Source organism: Gossypium raimondii, chromosome 7, assembly GCF_025698545.1.
Source record: "Gossypium raimondii isolate GPD5lz chromosome 7, ASM2569854v1, whole genome shotgun sequence".
Classification (NCBI taxonomy): Eukaryota; Viridiplantae; Streptophyta; class Magnoliopsida; order Malvales; family Malvaceae; genus Gossypium; species Gossypium raimondii.
Genome location: NC_068571.1, coordinates 14,338,515 through 14,351,297, shown reverse-complemented (window position 1 = coordinate 14,351,297; position 12,783 = coordinate 14,338,515). Strand labels below are relative to the sequence as shown.

The 12,783-nt window shown below is 34.7% G+C and overlaps 1 protein-coding gene across 1 annotated transcript; it reads right to left on the bottom strand.

Moving 5' to 3' along the window:
* Positions 1-2,707: 2,707 nt before the first annotated feature.
* Positions 2,708-3,244, bottom strand: LOC128042499 (uncharacterized). The gene has a single exon (XM_052633852.1). It carries the CDS (start codon positions 3,242-3,244, stop codon positions 2,708-2,710), a length of 537 nt encoding a protein of 178 aa, XP_052489812.1.
* Positions 3,245-12,783: the final 9,539 nt, after the last annotated feature.

Genomic DNA, 12,783 nt, shown 5'->3' with positions numbered 1-12,783 from the left:
GGAATGGAATACACGGTTCATCATGTCCATAAATTAAAATGCCCATAATGAGTCCTAAAAGTATTCTTTATAACATCCACATCCTTCACCTTTAACTGATAGTGCCCAGACCTCAAATCAATCTTCAGAAAAACTGAGGCTCCTCGAAGGTAGTCAAACAAATCATTGATCCTCGGAAGTGGATACTTATTCTTAATGGTCAACTTATTCAGCCGGTGATAATCAATGCACAGCCTCAAAGTCCCATCCTTCTTCTTTACAAACAGAACTAGAGCTCCCCACGATGACACACTCGGTCAAATGAAACCCCGGTCCAACAAATTTTGTAGCTAAAGCTTCAACTCTTTCAATTCCTTAGGTGCCATGCGATAGAGCACAATCGACACCAGAGTTATACCGAGATAGAGCTCAATACCGAACTCAACTTCTCTATCTGACGGTAAACCAGGCAACTCCTCAGGAAACATATCCAAACAATCACAAATAGCTCAAATCTCATCCAACCTCAATTCCTTACTACCAGCATTCAAGATATAAGCTAGAAATGCTTCGCAACCTTTTCAGACCAACTTCTCAGCTCTAAGCAAATAAACCACATTTCAAAGCAACTCAAACTTCTCTCCAACAACAACAACTTCAGAACCATCCGCGCAACATAAAGTCACCATCTTCGCCTCACAATCAACCATCACTCGATGCTCGGTCAACCAATCTATCCCAAGGATAACATTGAACCCCCAGAATAACAATTCTAAAAGATCCATAGGAAATAATTGTCCTTGAAACATTCGAGGACAATGATGGTAAACATGATCCACCACTACACTATCATCTAGAGGGCTCTTAATTGTAACACCCAACCTAACTATCTATATACATCACTCAGAACAAACGATCTCATAGCACCCGAATCAACTAAAGCTAGAAGAGGAAAAGATATAGCGTGAAAGTACCTGCGATGACATCTGTGGCCTCTCTAGTCTAAGGCTCTCTAAGTATTTAAACTTAAGGGTATTTTTGTTATCTTACCATCTAAGGTTAAACTATCCTGATTTTATTTCTAAATAGTTACCGACCTTCTCTTAGTCAAATTATACAAGCCCTAAAAATTTCAACTTAATTTAAGTTCATTTACTATGTCTAATTTTTTCGATAAAAAAATACCCAAGGGTTAACATCAATTTATTGCGTCTTTTAAGACTAACTCATGGATACCTAATGGATAATCCACATTAAAATCCAGAGTACAATTCTTATCCATAGCCAATTTACAAATATGGTCTGCAATTTTATTACAACATCTAGGAGCCCAATTAATTTTGAAAAAATAAAAAAGACTCTAACAGAAGTTAAGTCATAATTCCTCTTATTGAAACGGTTAACCAGGCTCACACAGTCAGACTCAAATTCCAGTTTAGTCCAATTATTGGAGCAGGTGGACTTAATGCTTTCTTCCAGTGCTTGCAGCTCCCCCCAATAAATTTGCAAGTCTTTCTCCAAAACACCCACACTACCTCCTAGAACAAAACCATCAGAGTCCCTTGCCAAAAGTCCGTAGCTCGTTGTCTTTCCAGCAACAATGGCGTTGAAATTTATCTTAACCACACCCTGTGAGGGTTTCCTCCAAACTTTCTCCATAACCATCCTAGGCAGCATAGGTTTCTCCAACAAGTTAAAGATCTGGAAGTCATGGCTCAAGGACACAGCTCTCTCCCAAATCACTTTGGCTTCTTCATCAATACCCTAAAAAATAAAATTATTTCTACTGCTCCAGATGTTCCATAAGACAGTAATAAAGTCAGAGACTACCTTTTTGTCCAACACTCTAGCCACATCTTCAATCCAATGATACACCGAGAGGAATTCCCATCAAGCAGCTTGTTGTTAAGACCACTATACGCAAGCACCACACGAGCTGTTGGACACTCTTTCATCGCATGAATAAGAGTTTCCCAATCTTTACCGCATCTCGAACATGTACTGTTAACACCGCTGTGAATCTTGGAAATTTTTCATACGTGGGAAGGATATCCTGACCTAGTCTCCAGCAAAAAATACGTATTTTCGGAAGGGTTTTCAACTTCCACGTGATTATCCAAAAAATTCGGTGGGGGCCATACACAACATTCTTGAGTATCAACCACGAGTATGCAGACTTAGAGGAAAAGAAGCCATGTGGATTATGGAACCAAATACGTTGATTGTTAGGAACATTATGGAGAATGGGAATTTTATAGATTTGATCCCTCACATTTTCACCATAGAGCTCAAGAACGCTTTTTTCGTTCTAGCCATCCTTCCCCTCGTTAAACAACTCGCACACCTTATTCTCATGGACCAACCTTTTATTGAGACCAATGGAATCACCTAACAGCCCTTCAAGACCTTAGTTATCATGCCAGATCTTAATACTTCTGCCATTGCCTACATTCCAACTGAAACCCTCACACAAAGCACTAGCAGCCTTGGCGATGCTCTGGCACGTGTAAGAAGGCTTATCCATGCTTTTAGGATTAAAAACATCACCGTTAGGAAAGTATTTAGCACTTAAAAAACTATAACATAAAGTGTCCTTGCAGTTGATGAGGTGCCACACTTGCTGACCCAATAGAGCCACGTTAAAAAGTCGTAAGTCCTTGAATCCAAGACCCCCATACCATTTGGATAACACATCTGATCCCAGGACATCATATTCCAACCCCTGTTCTTATCTGCTCCCCCACCACATTCGACTAATCATAGACTGAAGCTCCTTGAGAACTCCCTTAGGGCCTAGAAACACTAAAAAAGCATATGTAGGGATCGATTGATGAATCGACTTGAGAAAAATTTCCTTGCCACCATTAGGCAATAAGCGCTTCAACCAGCAGTTAATTCTACTAGCAGTAGTGCAGTCCAAAATACTCTTAAAGACACTAGATTTCTTCTTTCTAATAGGAATGGGAAGACCGAGGTAGCCATCGAGCTTGGTAACCACCTTCATCTTGAGTAATCCACCAAAATTCATGCGATGGGGCATTAGGGTGTTAGGACTAAAGTATACCATTGACTTTTCAAAGTTAATGCTTTGTCCAGACATCTTTTCAAAAGTATCCAGGATTTGCGTAAAGGCTTCCACTTCGCTTCGTTGATTCCTAACAAATAAAAGAGGATCGTCAACAAACAATAGCTGGTTAATTCTAGGACCATCCTTACTTGCACAGATTCCTTTAACCTTATTAGTCTCTTGGGCATTAATCAACATGCACGAAAAAACATCCATGCAAAAGAGAAAAAGATAAAGGGATAAAGGGTCCCCTTATCGGAGAACCCTTTCTGGGATAATAATGTCCGTAAGAGTCATATTTCATTTAACTCTATATCGAATCGAACAAACACAATTCATGATTTTCTTAACCCAATCTATAGAGAAGCCCATCTTTATCAACACTTTCTCAATGAAGCTCCATTCCACTCGGTCATATGCTTTGCTTATATTGAGCTTGACCACAAAGCCCTTATTAGGACCATGTTTCGACCTACCAAGGTAGTGCATGAGCTCATGGGCAATTAAAACGTTGCTGTGGATCATCCGACCCAGAACGAAGGCGCTCTGATTTTAGCTAAAGCAATAGGGGAGAATGTCTTTGAGCCGATTAGCCAGGACCTTGGAAATGATCTTATAAATGACCCTGCAATGACTTACCAGACGGAAGTTAGTCATCTCACAAGGGTTCTTAATTTTAGGAATCATAAGACGTAAAGTTTCATTAATACACGCAATATCTTTGTTGCCTTTAAGGATATCATGAAACAGCATTAAAACATCATTACCCACGGTCAACCAATGCTCTTTAAAGAAACTCCCCAAAAGCCCATCAATCCCCAAGTCTTTGTGGGGGTCCATATGTTTGAAAGCTACCAAAATTTCCTCATCGGTGAATTCTCTATTCAAGCTACTGTTCATGGTATCAGTGATGCACTCAGGAATTAAATGCAAATCAACATCCCCGTACGAAGTGGCAGTGGTCTTGAAAAGGTCATTTAAATAGCTCCACGCAATGTTGCAAATCTCTTTCTTATCTTCGTGCCACGTCCCATGAGAATCTTTTAACAATACTATTCTTTTTCTTCCGACCAGTGGCCCGCACATGGAAGTAACGGGTATTCCTATCACCTTCCCTAAGCCATTGGATCTCAGTCTGTTGTGCCCATTAACTCTCATCCACCGTATACAAATGACCTAACATACCACGAGCAAACTTAAGGAGAGTGGTCGACCTCTCGCTGTTAGGGCCATCCATAAAAGTACAAATGTTCTTTTCCAACTCGTTAATTTTATTTTTCATTCTTTTATAACATTGATGTTGCCACGGACCTAGCTCCTCATGAACATTTTCCATCTTATCCAAAATATTACTCTCCTTGTTAGTCCAAATGCGAGTGATGATATCCCTAGCCTCCTGCTTCTTAGCCCAGCAAACATCATTTTTTAACCAACATCTGGGATCACTGCAATTCTCACCCATCTTGCTGCCTAACGTGTTCATAATAATTGCCTCAAGTTTAGACCTGGATTGGCGCATAACCTTAATAGTGAGAAACGCCATTTTTTCAACAATATCCTCAGAAATAAGAAATCTATCCAGTCTCTCCTTAACTAAGTCGGGCCCTTCTCTGTTATTGGTCCAAGTAAACCAACTGTTGCTAGTTTTTACGTCCACCAACAATAGATCCTCCAAAATTTCACAAAATGTCCATTGAGTTTCTAGGCTTTCTATGCCCTCCTTCATTTTCAGCATTGTTGAGAATAGCGTTGAAATCGCCCCCTACAATCTACCCTTCCTTAACCGTGCTTTCCACCCCCTAAGCATGTCCCACGAATGTTTCCTTAAATTTGGATTGACTTGACCATAAAATTTGGTGAACTGAAGCACCTCACTCTCGTCCAATCTAACCAAAGAGTCAATATGGTATTTAGAATAATTTTTGCACCCCTCCTCCAAATCATCGCCAGGCCCCCACTTTTCCCTTCTGCACTAATAGCAAAACACCCCTTCATTTTGCATATAGTCCAAATTCGAGAGAAACAATTAGAATGTATTATAGTTTCACATAAAAAGAAAATATCCGGGACAGTAACAAGGAGTTGCTTGAGTTCACAAACTATCGCAGGATTCCCAAGCCCATGGCAATTCCAAAAAATAGCCTCATTGCTCTAAGCGGGGCTGGTCGCCAGCCACCGCCTTGCCAAGTGATAAACTATCAGCTAGTTTCCTATGGACAGTTTGAATCGGGCTTTCATCACAATTATCACCATTATTCCCTTTTATTCTTTTTCTTTTACATTTTGTTTTTCCTGGAGCTTCACGAGTCATTCGTTATAGGCATTTTTGATGAGCCGCAGCCGTAGATGGAGTTACACAATCCAATAGCTTTTGAAAAGCAACTCTTATGGGGTTCGCTGCATTTAGCTCCCAACAAAAACCCCAAAAACTCTTTCGTTTACTTATCATTATCCCGAATCCATCACGATTCAGAGAACATTGGCTTCTCCAATAGGTTATTGATTTCCTCTACCATTTTTGCACCCACATACACGCCAAGAAAAGAATGAAGAGCACGCGCCAATCCAAGCAGAACGAAGGCACCACTTAGGGAAGAGAACGCAATGAAATATAAACCTACAACAACCAAAAAACACAGTAGCACCAAAGTAACCAGAAACCAAGAAAATAAGGCGATAACCCGAAAGACCAAAGGTAGCAAAAGATGAACAAGACCAAGAAACGGTGAAAAGAATCAAGAAAAGAAAATGCACGAAACAACAAACCTTGACCGAAACCAAAGCTCACTAAAAACTCACTTGAAAACCAAAGGGTGCTGCGAAATGGCACCCTCAGCCCGAAAGAAAAGACAACGGAAAACTCCAAATCCAGCCAGGTAAATACAAATAGAGGTAAAGAAGAGAAACAAAATACAGTAGAACTATAAAACAACTAAACAAGAACCATTTTAATAAAAGAAAAGAACTAGAAAATCAACTGGAATCGCAAAAAAAAGGGTAAACATTGCACCCTACTAAGCTTAAAGAACGATGTTTAATAATCGTAGAAAAGTCAACTGAGAAAAGCCATTAATGAAAACTCATACAAAAACAAAACAAAGGGTTTTGCATGGTAAAACGTACAAAGCATGCATACCTACGTAACATAAAGGAAAAGAAAACAGAGATAGCAAGGAAAATTTACTATTTCTATTTCAAGTTTTATTATTAGGGACTAAATTGTAACTTTTACAAACTTTTAGTACATTTTGCAAATTAAAAATTAAAATTGTTTCTACCAAATATTAACATTTACAAGTCTAATCCTAAAATATTACCCAGTTTCCCTATCATTAAAGGTAATTAATCTAATCCAAAAACCAAATTAAATTATAAATTAAGCAAAATAGAATACTAGATAACAAAAACCAAATGTCAAACCCCCAAAAACCCTCATGCTTGTGTGACAAAAAATCATACGCACGTGTGCAAACCAATGCACCAATTTTGTCAAAAAATCATTTTAATTACCCCATTAAACTTGAAATAGTTACAATTAAATATCATAAACATCCACACATCTCTAATTTAATTTATTTACAATAAATATGCAACAATTAATCAAAATTTAACACCCAACTACACGCTTAGCAAATATCAATTAATTCACACAAGCTACATACCTTAGTCGCAACCAATCCACTCTGCGGTGAGCTTCAATTACACATTGTTAGTATAAAATACATGCTTCATACATCGTGTTATCAACCACCGTTGTAACACCCCTGACCTGTATCGGTCGTCGAAATAGGTTAATTTCATAGATATATATATGACCATAACTCATCCATAGATATATTTAGCTTAATTTCATATCAAGTTATACCATAATTGACCACAAGACAAATTCACACTCAAACATACCAAATAGGTCATTATTCAACCATTTATACTTGACTAAATCACTTATAAAATCATGCTCTAAATGATCATTTTGCAACCATGCCAACAATTATCACTTTGGACACAAATCATACATCAATTTGATCATATAAAAACCAAACATTAAGCATCAAAATAACATAGGTTTCACAAATTCATAGCAATATTACATGCCAATATCATCAACTAAACATTAGACATAGTCCACCTATACATGCCATTATAACAAAGACCAAAGCATCAAAATCTACCGATAAAATTGATGGATGGTGTGGTGGATCTTCGACTAGCTTCCAACTCTATCGAGCTTCCAATAATTTGTAAAGTAAACGAAAATAACTACGTAAACAATGTATGCTTAGTAAGTTCGTATAAACTTTAAGCATAATATTTCATTTCAATAATAAAATTTATAGAATAAATATAAATCTATGCGAATGCCATAATATTCATAAATCGATATGATCAACAACTCACAAATGAGTAAGTTCACTAATGTCGCATATATTTATCATTCATAACGTGATAGGATTTTATGGGACTTACTAGATAATCAACAATCTTTCTATAAGATTATACACTTTTAATTTACTCTCTATTCATTCTATTCCAAAGCTTATCATAAACCTAAACCACATTATCAATTCCCGACTTAGTGTATTTATCCATGATATAGGTATATTCATCCATAACATACGTAAATTTCTCACATATAATACATCATTCAAACTCGTTACTCTATTTTCTTCAAATTTCATTTCAACTATGAATTTACCATTTCATTACTTTTCCTCACCCGTTTCATATGCATAACACACAAGTTATAAGCATAACATCAACCATGACTACAAGCTAGTGCGTTTAAACATAGCTCTTTTGGAATCAACTACATAATTAACCATTGCATAAGAAATTACATACTTTGATTTATTCCACCTCTTCATGGTCATAAGCACATTACCAATCGAGCACTTACCATTTTAATGTATTTCTTTAAGATTAAACATGATATAATTCAATCATAAACTTGGCACAAGCCTAAGCACCACCAACAACACATGTTAGCATGATTGAATATAATTCATGTGAACTTAACATAGATAACCATTATACTTGAGCATGATCAAATTGGATTTATCATCATTCATAGCATATCATGTTTTCCATGTATCACCATTTCAATAAGTTTCATACACACATGTCTTGGTTCATCTTGAACACTTACCATTTCATTTGCATAACACAAAAGACATAAGCATAACATTTACCATAGTCACAAGCTAGTGATTAAACACATAACTTAACAATATCATCACATGGTAAGATATGGTAAATAAACATAACATCACTTAAATCACACCTTTCAAAGTCATGAATATTCATACTTTGATCATTGTTACATCATAGCTTTCCATATTTGTCATAGTGAAGTCAATTAGAACCCTTATCGGAGCTCACACAAGTGTGCTAAATGATGGTCAAAGCCATCCTTTTTTATATTCGATGGTCGTCTCCATCCCTTTTCATATTCGATGGTCGTCACCATCCCTTTTCATATTTGATGTCGAAACCATCCCTTTTCATATTCGATGGGCATCAATACTTTGTTGAATTTTTCTATCGGGACATGATATGATAATATAACATGATATCATTTAAAACAACAATTTAAAACACTATTTAAACGTACGAACTTACCTGGCTAAATTGTAGAAATGACAAAGTATAGGGGCATTTTGGTAATTTTCTATTTTTCTCAACTTTCCACTCGATCTTGATCTAAATTAATAATTTCATTCAATCTATTAATTTAGATAGTAAAACAATGTAATTTATGCAATTTAGTTATTTTTGACATTTTCAAAATTGCCCTAAATTTTTTACTTTTATTCAATTTAGTCTCTGAGCTTAAAACATGCAAATTAACCATTTTATTGAAATTTTACACTATCAAAATATTCAAAATCTCCGTTTCAGCCCATTTCTTAAAAAATTTCACATCAAATCATTGTACTTTTAGTATTTTAGCAATTTAGTCCCTAACAGATAAATTTATCAAAAATCACTTAACAAAATACTTTTAAATAACAACTAATATTTCAAATTCATCATTTAACATAAAAAGCACTAGATTCATCAATGAAAACATTCAAAATCCTTAACAGTTTCAAAATCAAAGATACGGGTTAGCTGGACCTAGTTGCGACGATCTCAAAAACATAAAAATCATTAGAAACGGGACTAAAACGGACTTACATGCATAAAATGAGACATGGCCAAAGCTTGAAGCTTCCATGGAGTTTTCCTTCTTTCCCATTTCGGTGAAGAAGACATGAAACTGATGATATTAACTTTTATTTTTTTATTTTATTTAATTTAATTATAAAATTACTATTTTGTCCATTTAATAATCATCCAATTTTCATGTTTTCAGTTGCCCAAGACCGTCCACTAAATTCTTAAATGCTCTAATTACCATTTAAGTCCCCTTTCCTTTATTCAATAAACGACTGAATCACTCAAATCAAATAGTGATCAAATTTTACATAATTTATGATTTAGTCCTTTTTAATTAATTAACTATCAAAACGTTAAAATTTTTCAATGAAACTTTAATACCACCTTAATGACACTCCGTAAATATTTATAAAAATATTTATAACTTGGTTTAGAGAAACGAGGTCTCGATACCTCATTTTGTAAAACCACTTGACCTTAGGGTTTTACCACTTAAACTTAATAAATCGCTTAAATAACATAAATTATCAATTAAAAATATCTTTTTAAAATCACATTTGAATCGTAAATATTAAATAATAATATTTACGAACTTACTCGTCGAATTTGGTGGACTCGAAATCACTATTTTCGACACCACTGAAAAACAGGCTGTTACAACCGTACGAACACTCATCAACATACCATAAATCAAACATCAATTAGACATAAAATCATGTATTAAAGAAATTATAAAATCACCAAAATTAAAATCCAAAATTTAATGTCTAATGTCCATTACAAGAAAAATAACACTAATCTCAAAAGCATCACAATGCCCCTCTATAGTCTCTAAAGTAAATTTCTTAAGCCATTATCGAGCCTTATACTTAGATCGCCCTTGCACTCGCTTCTCAACTCCTTACACCCGAGAATTCTTCGCACAAAATTTCAAGGTGTGAGCTTAAAAAGTTCAGTGAATTATAGTAAAAAATCAAGTAATTTGCACCCAATCATACATAAATCAAAGCAATTAAGCATTAAATTTTTAGTCATAGCATGTTAACATTTCACCATAACATCACATACTATTTCAAGAATTAAGAATCATTTTTTCCATGGCATGTAAAATCATCTTTTACCATATAAACATTCAATTATATTGGCACAATCAATCAATTATATTAGCATAATACATCCATGGCAATAAGTAAACGTGTGATCATACATTGGATAAATGGATCATCGAACTCCCACAAATCAAATACAGTCCTCTGAATTGATCGGGCCGAAGCCACATGCTCCGTTATCTACTCCAAACAAATAACCCTATGAGTGGAGACTCAAGCTCAACACTTCCTTATCTAGTCCAAACAAATCAGTCCACTAAGACCCATATGCTCCCAATATCACAAATAATGGTGAGTACTCACAAATTCTATGGCATGCTAACTATATCCAATGGATCCACCATGCAACATTGCCAATATAATCATACATACAAGGCATAAAATCCGTTGTTTAATCACTTAATTTAGGATGTTAAAATGCAAGTAAAAGCATGTTGCTAAGCAATTTTAACATCAATAAAATTAAGCATAGTAAATATCATTTTCCCAATATTCATATACCAATTAGAACACCTTTATCAAATGTTTAATAAATCAACAATTCATGCTCCAAATATCAATTTATTCCATACAATTTAATCATGCTAAAAGCATAATACACAACTTACCAAACCAATTGTCATTTTCTCTTTTATAAAATAAAACCTATTTTTGCAAATTCAACCATCCAATATGCAATTAAGTCATTAATAACACCAATTAAACCTTTAATTTAACACATAATCAGACCAATTTACCAAATTCCCTTAATATCACTGACCTCCAAACTTAGGTTTTTAAGAAAAAAATGTGTTGAAACAAGCAAGTTTAAGCTTCAATTCTGATTTAGGTGTTCCTCCTCTTGATGTGGAGTTTTAACAAAGAAAAAGTATGCATTAAAAACTAACAATAGCAATAAGAAACACAAAAAGTGATATAAGAATATGAATCTAAATAATTACTCTAAACTACTTTACCGATGTTGCACAACTAAGCCAAAATATGAAATTCCTCAACTAAACTCCCTTTTCAGCACCTCGAACCACTTCTAATCTTCATTCCCAGTCCAATAACATGTATTCTAAGTGTTAATTTCATCATTTAATTCGTTTCATAATTTTCGAGAAAATCATTCATGTTCTTGATCAAATTTGAATTTCTCAAAATTAATCCATAAAACGTGTTTGATCTTTTGGTTTAATATTAAAAACCTCTTACTAGACCTATTTTGATCTTAGACATGCATTAATATTTGGATTCCAACTCAAAATTAAAGATCCACCATTGTTAATCTTCAAGTTCAAGAAAGAAGAAATTAAAGTTGAATATCCATTATAATCACTTTATGATAAAGAATGATGTGGATGAATACAAAAGCGGATCGTAAAGTTTGCCAAAGTCTTAAATTTATCCTAGAGCTCTGGATGAATGTAAATTGAATCGAGAAATAACCAAAATAGATTAGTTGTCACAAAAGAGAATGAAACAAAATTAAAACAAAAAAAAGATAAACTGAATGGTAACGAGTCCAAATGAGAATGAATTAGGGTTTCTTGGATGGAAAGAAACCATCCTTGGACCTCAAGAAAATGCCCCAACTAGATCTGTAAAAAAAATACAAACAGATTTGTTAAAAGTGATTTTAAAGAAAAACAAAATGTTTTGTGCAAGAATGCTTGAAACAATAAGGAAAGATTAAAACTCCTAATTTTGATGTGTTTCTTGATCGAACAAGATAGGAGAACGTCTTTCTTGAAGCACCTTTGACCCAAAACGAAAATCCATAAAATCAGCAAGCCAAAACAACAATAACTAACTTAAATAAGCAAGAAACGATATTTTAAGGACAAAAAAGAGAAGATGACATCCTAAGAAGCCTTGAAAACATTAAGAATCCACAACTCCTTTCAACGGCTCTAATTCCACCTCCAAGAAAGAGATCTTGGCAAGAAAAAGCTTGAAGATGATTCCCACAACCTGAAAGATTGTTAAAACAACTTCTAAAAGAAACTCAAGAGTAATTCTTGAAGAAAAACTCAAAGAGAGTTTTTATTAACTCAAAAAAAAAACATAAATCAATTGTATGTGTAACACCCCTTACCAGAGACCGTCGCCGGAATCGAGTACGCGATGTTATCCAATTTAACTTACCAATCCAGAGCATAAAAATTTGCTTTTAAAATTAAATTCACTGTTCATAACAAGATTGTTCACCTGCGCGACTGTCACTAATTTAATTATAGCTCGAGTTACAGAACTCGAAATTTAAATCCGTAAATTTTTCCTAAAACTAGACTCATATTCCAACCTACCATATAATTTTCAGAATTTTTTACTTAGCCAATTAGTACAGTTTATTCATTAAAGTATCCCCTGTTTCACAGCTCGACAGATCTGACCTCTTTCCACTAAAAATCAATTATCTCATTGTACAGAATTCATATAAGGTTATAGTCTATTTCTTTTGAAAATAGACTCACTAAGGAATCT